The sequence below is a fragment of the Hippichthys cyanospilos genome, chromosome 10 (assembly GCF_059441005.1).
Source record: "Hippichthys cyanospilos isolate Australia breed blue-spotted pipefish chromosome 10, RoL_Hcya_1.0, whole genome shotgun sequence".
Lineage (NCBI taxonomy): Eukaryota > Metazoa > Chordata > Actinopteri > Syngnathiformes > Syngnathidae > Hippichthys > Hippichthys cyanospilos.
In genome coordinates, this window is record NC_142378.1 from 20947501 (window position 1) to 20950000 (window position 2500).

At 34.6% G+C, this 2500-nt stretch overlaps 1 protein-coding gene across 1 annotated transcript in view; it reads left to right on the top strand.

The window, feature by feature from the left end:
• Positions 1–2500, top strand: part of mau2 (MAU2 sister chromatid cohesion factor) — a 26291-nt gene that overhangs the window by 17246 nt on the left and 6545 nt on the right. The window contains exons 13-15 of the mRNA XM_088425135.1: positions 775–824; positions 1188–1265; positions 2106–2217. Coding sequence (XP_088281261.1) covers positions 775–824; positions 1188–1265; positions 2106–2217 — 240 coding nt within the window. The remainder of the gene's footprint in view (positions 1–774; positions 825–1187; positions 1266–2105; positions 2218–2500) is intronic.

Consider the following 2500-nt stretch of genomic DNA (forward strand, 5'->3'; position numbering starts at 1 on the left):
ATCAGTTCATTCTCCATCTACGAATCCCAATCGCAATATTGATCCATATATAAGGCGCATCTGATTATAAGACGCACCATCAGCTTTTTAAAAAAAAATTAAGGCTTTTAGGTGCGCCTTATAGTGCGTTAAATACAGTACTGGGTTTGTAAAAAAACAAGCATGCACGCATACCTTGCAAATAGCCAACCTTGTGTAAATGTGGAAATATTGCTGATATGCATATGCAAACAGTTATTGTGCTATCAAAAACACATTTTAATTGTTTTTGTTCATGTTTTAGTGAAGGGAAGAATGTGCGTGTGTGTATATATATATATATATATATATATATATATATATATATATATATATATATTTATATATTTAATATATATGTGTGTGTGTATATATATATATATATATATATATATATATATATATATATATATATATATATATATATATGTATAATCCTGTTTCTTTATCATAAAGTGTAGATCCTATAATATTTACAATTTCTTAAATATGGGTAGTATGGGGGCTGGCTGGATAGTGTGTCCTCTAAAATGCATTTAGCATATTCTGTGTTTTACTTGAGTTGAAGTTAGATAAGACTTGGCCCAAGTTGAAAGCATTTCTTAAAAGAAGAATTTCCCCACCAGAGGGAGCCATAAATAACGAGTTCAACAATTTATGACTCCGGTTTTCAAGTTATCTCTGAGAATAATTGTGACAGAAATCATGTAATATAATTACTCTTTACTGTTCTAATATTGACATTCTCTCCTTCAGTTGTACAGCCTCCTGGAGAGAATAAATCCAGATCACAACTTCCCAGTCAGGTAAAATGACATTGAACTTGGTTAAGGTATTGATATTCCTTTTAAGGAAAATTTATTCAGGCTATTAAAAATGTTATTTCTATTGTGTAACTGACAAACACGGCATAAACATGCCATGATGCTGTCTTATGAATTTAAATTTACAAAGATCTGTTACACATTCCTAAAGTCAGTTATGGTGCGGCTCATTCATAACAGCTTTTTTTTTTTCGTGGTTGTGTATCTCGGAGTGAGCTTTCTTTTTTTTTGCTTGTGTATCTCAAAGTGTTGAGTGAGTGTATTGTCCAGCAGCTAAAGAGACTTTTGTTTTTGGAAAGTACAATGCAGCTGTAATAACATGTAATAACATTGCTCTTTTGTCAGCTCACACTGCCTCCGCGCCGCTGCATTCTACATCCGGGGATTGCTGTCCTTCTTCCAAGGTCGCTACAATGAAGCCAAGTAGGACTTTATACTATATATTATCTCTCGACATACACACATACATACAAAAAAAATACACCCGCGCACTAGAGCTGCACAATCATTCGAATTTTTATTGCGATCACGATATTGGCTGCCACAATTAAGATAATCCTCTGCGATATTAGAATTTAAAAAGTCAAGCACATTTTTTTATTACAAGTCAAATCAAGGATTGTCATCCTACTACCAGGGAGCAATGTAGCCCACATTTTTACATAACCAAAGCCTCTGCTTTACTCACCCTAATATATTGTTTACCAGTGTAAAATTGCATTGTTTCCCACCTGATTCCTAATATATATCTTGCTATCTGTCAATTGAGACCTATTTTGGGGAAAAAATAAAATAAAATATGTTTGAAATGACCGAAAATGATATTTTGACTGATAATTGATTAAAATTTGCTTAAAATAATATGCCTGGTTCTAAGTAGGCTTATTTTTGTTCATTGATGTACACTCAGCAAGTAAGTCAGCTGTGATGCCCTGTGTGCCAAATTCTTGCCATCATGGTGTGTGAATGTTTTAATTATTTTTTACTTTATTCTTTTTAGTTTATTATTATTATTTGGAAGTGTCAAGCCCTGAAGCCTTGTTGATATTCTGCTTGTTCCAAAAAAGGGCAATAAATAGACATGTTTGACCAAACATGATGAAAAATTGGGATTGATAATCGTGATTTCGATATTGACCAAAATAATTGTGATTTTTATATTGGCCATAATCGTGCAGTCCTACATCACACATAAACTGTCTGATGCAAACCAGTCTCGTGACTCGGCCCCTTGACGCTTTCACTTTATTATACTCTTTCCAGACGATTCTTAAGAGAAACCTTGAAGATGTCCAATGCGGAGGACCTGAACAGACTGACTGCTTGCTCGCTAGTTCTGCTGGGCCACATCTTCTATGTGCTGGGCAACCATAGAGTAAGACTTAATGACTCATCTAAAATTGTGACGTTGGTGTCAGAGAAATCTCTAAAATAAGACTAAGACAAGCCCAGCTGCCAAGCAGGCGGCCATAAAAATGTACACCAAGCCTTCCCTTTGCCGGCAAAGAAAAGTCAATCTTGATCGGTCTGAGTTTTTAGTTTGCTGCTTAGCAGCTGGGTTTGTCTTTGTCCTCTTTTAGAGATTTCTCTCACAGTTGGGTTGTTAAATTGTACAAAATGAGGTCTTGGTAAGTGTAGTCAGCAATGTTGTGAAGAAT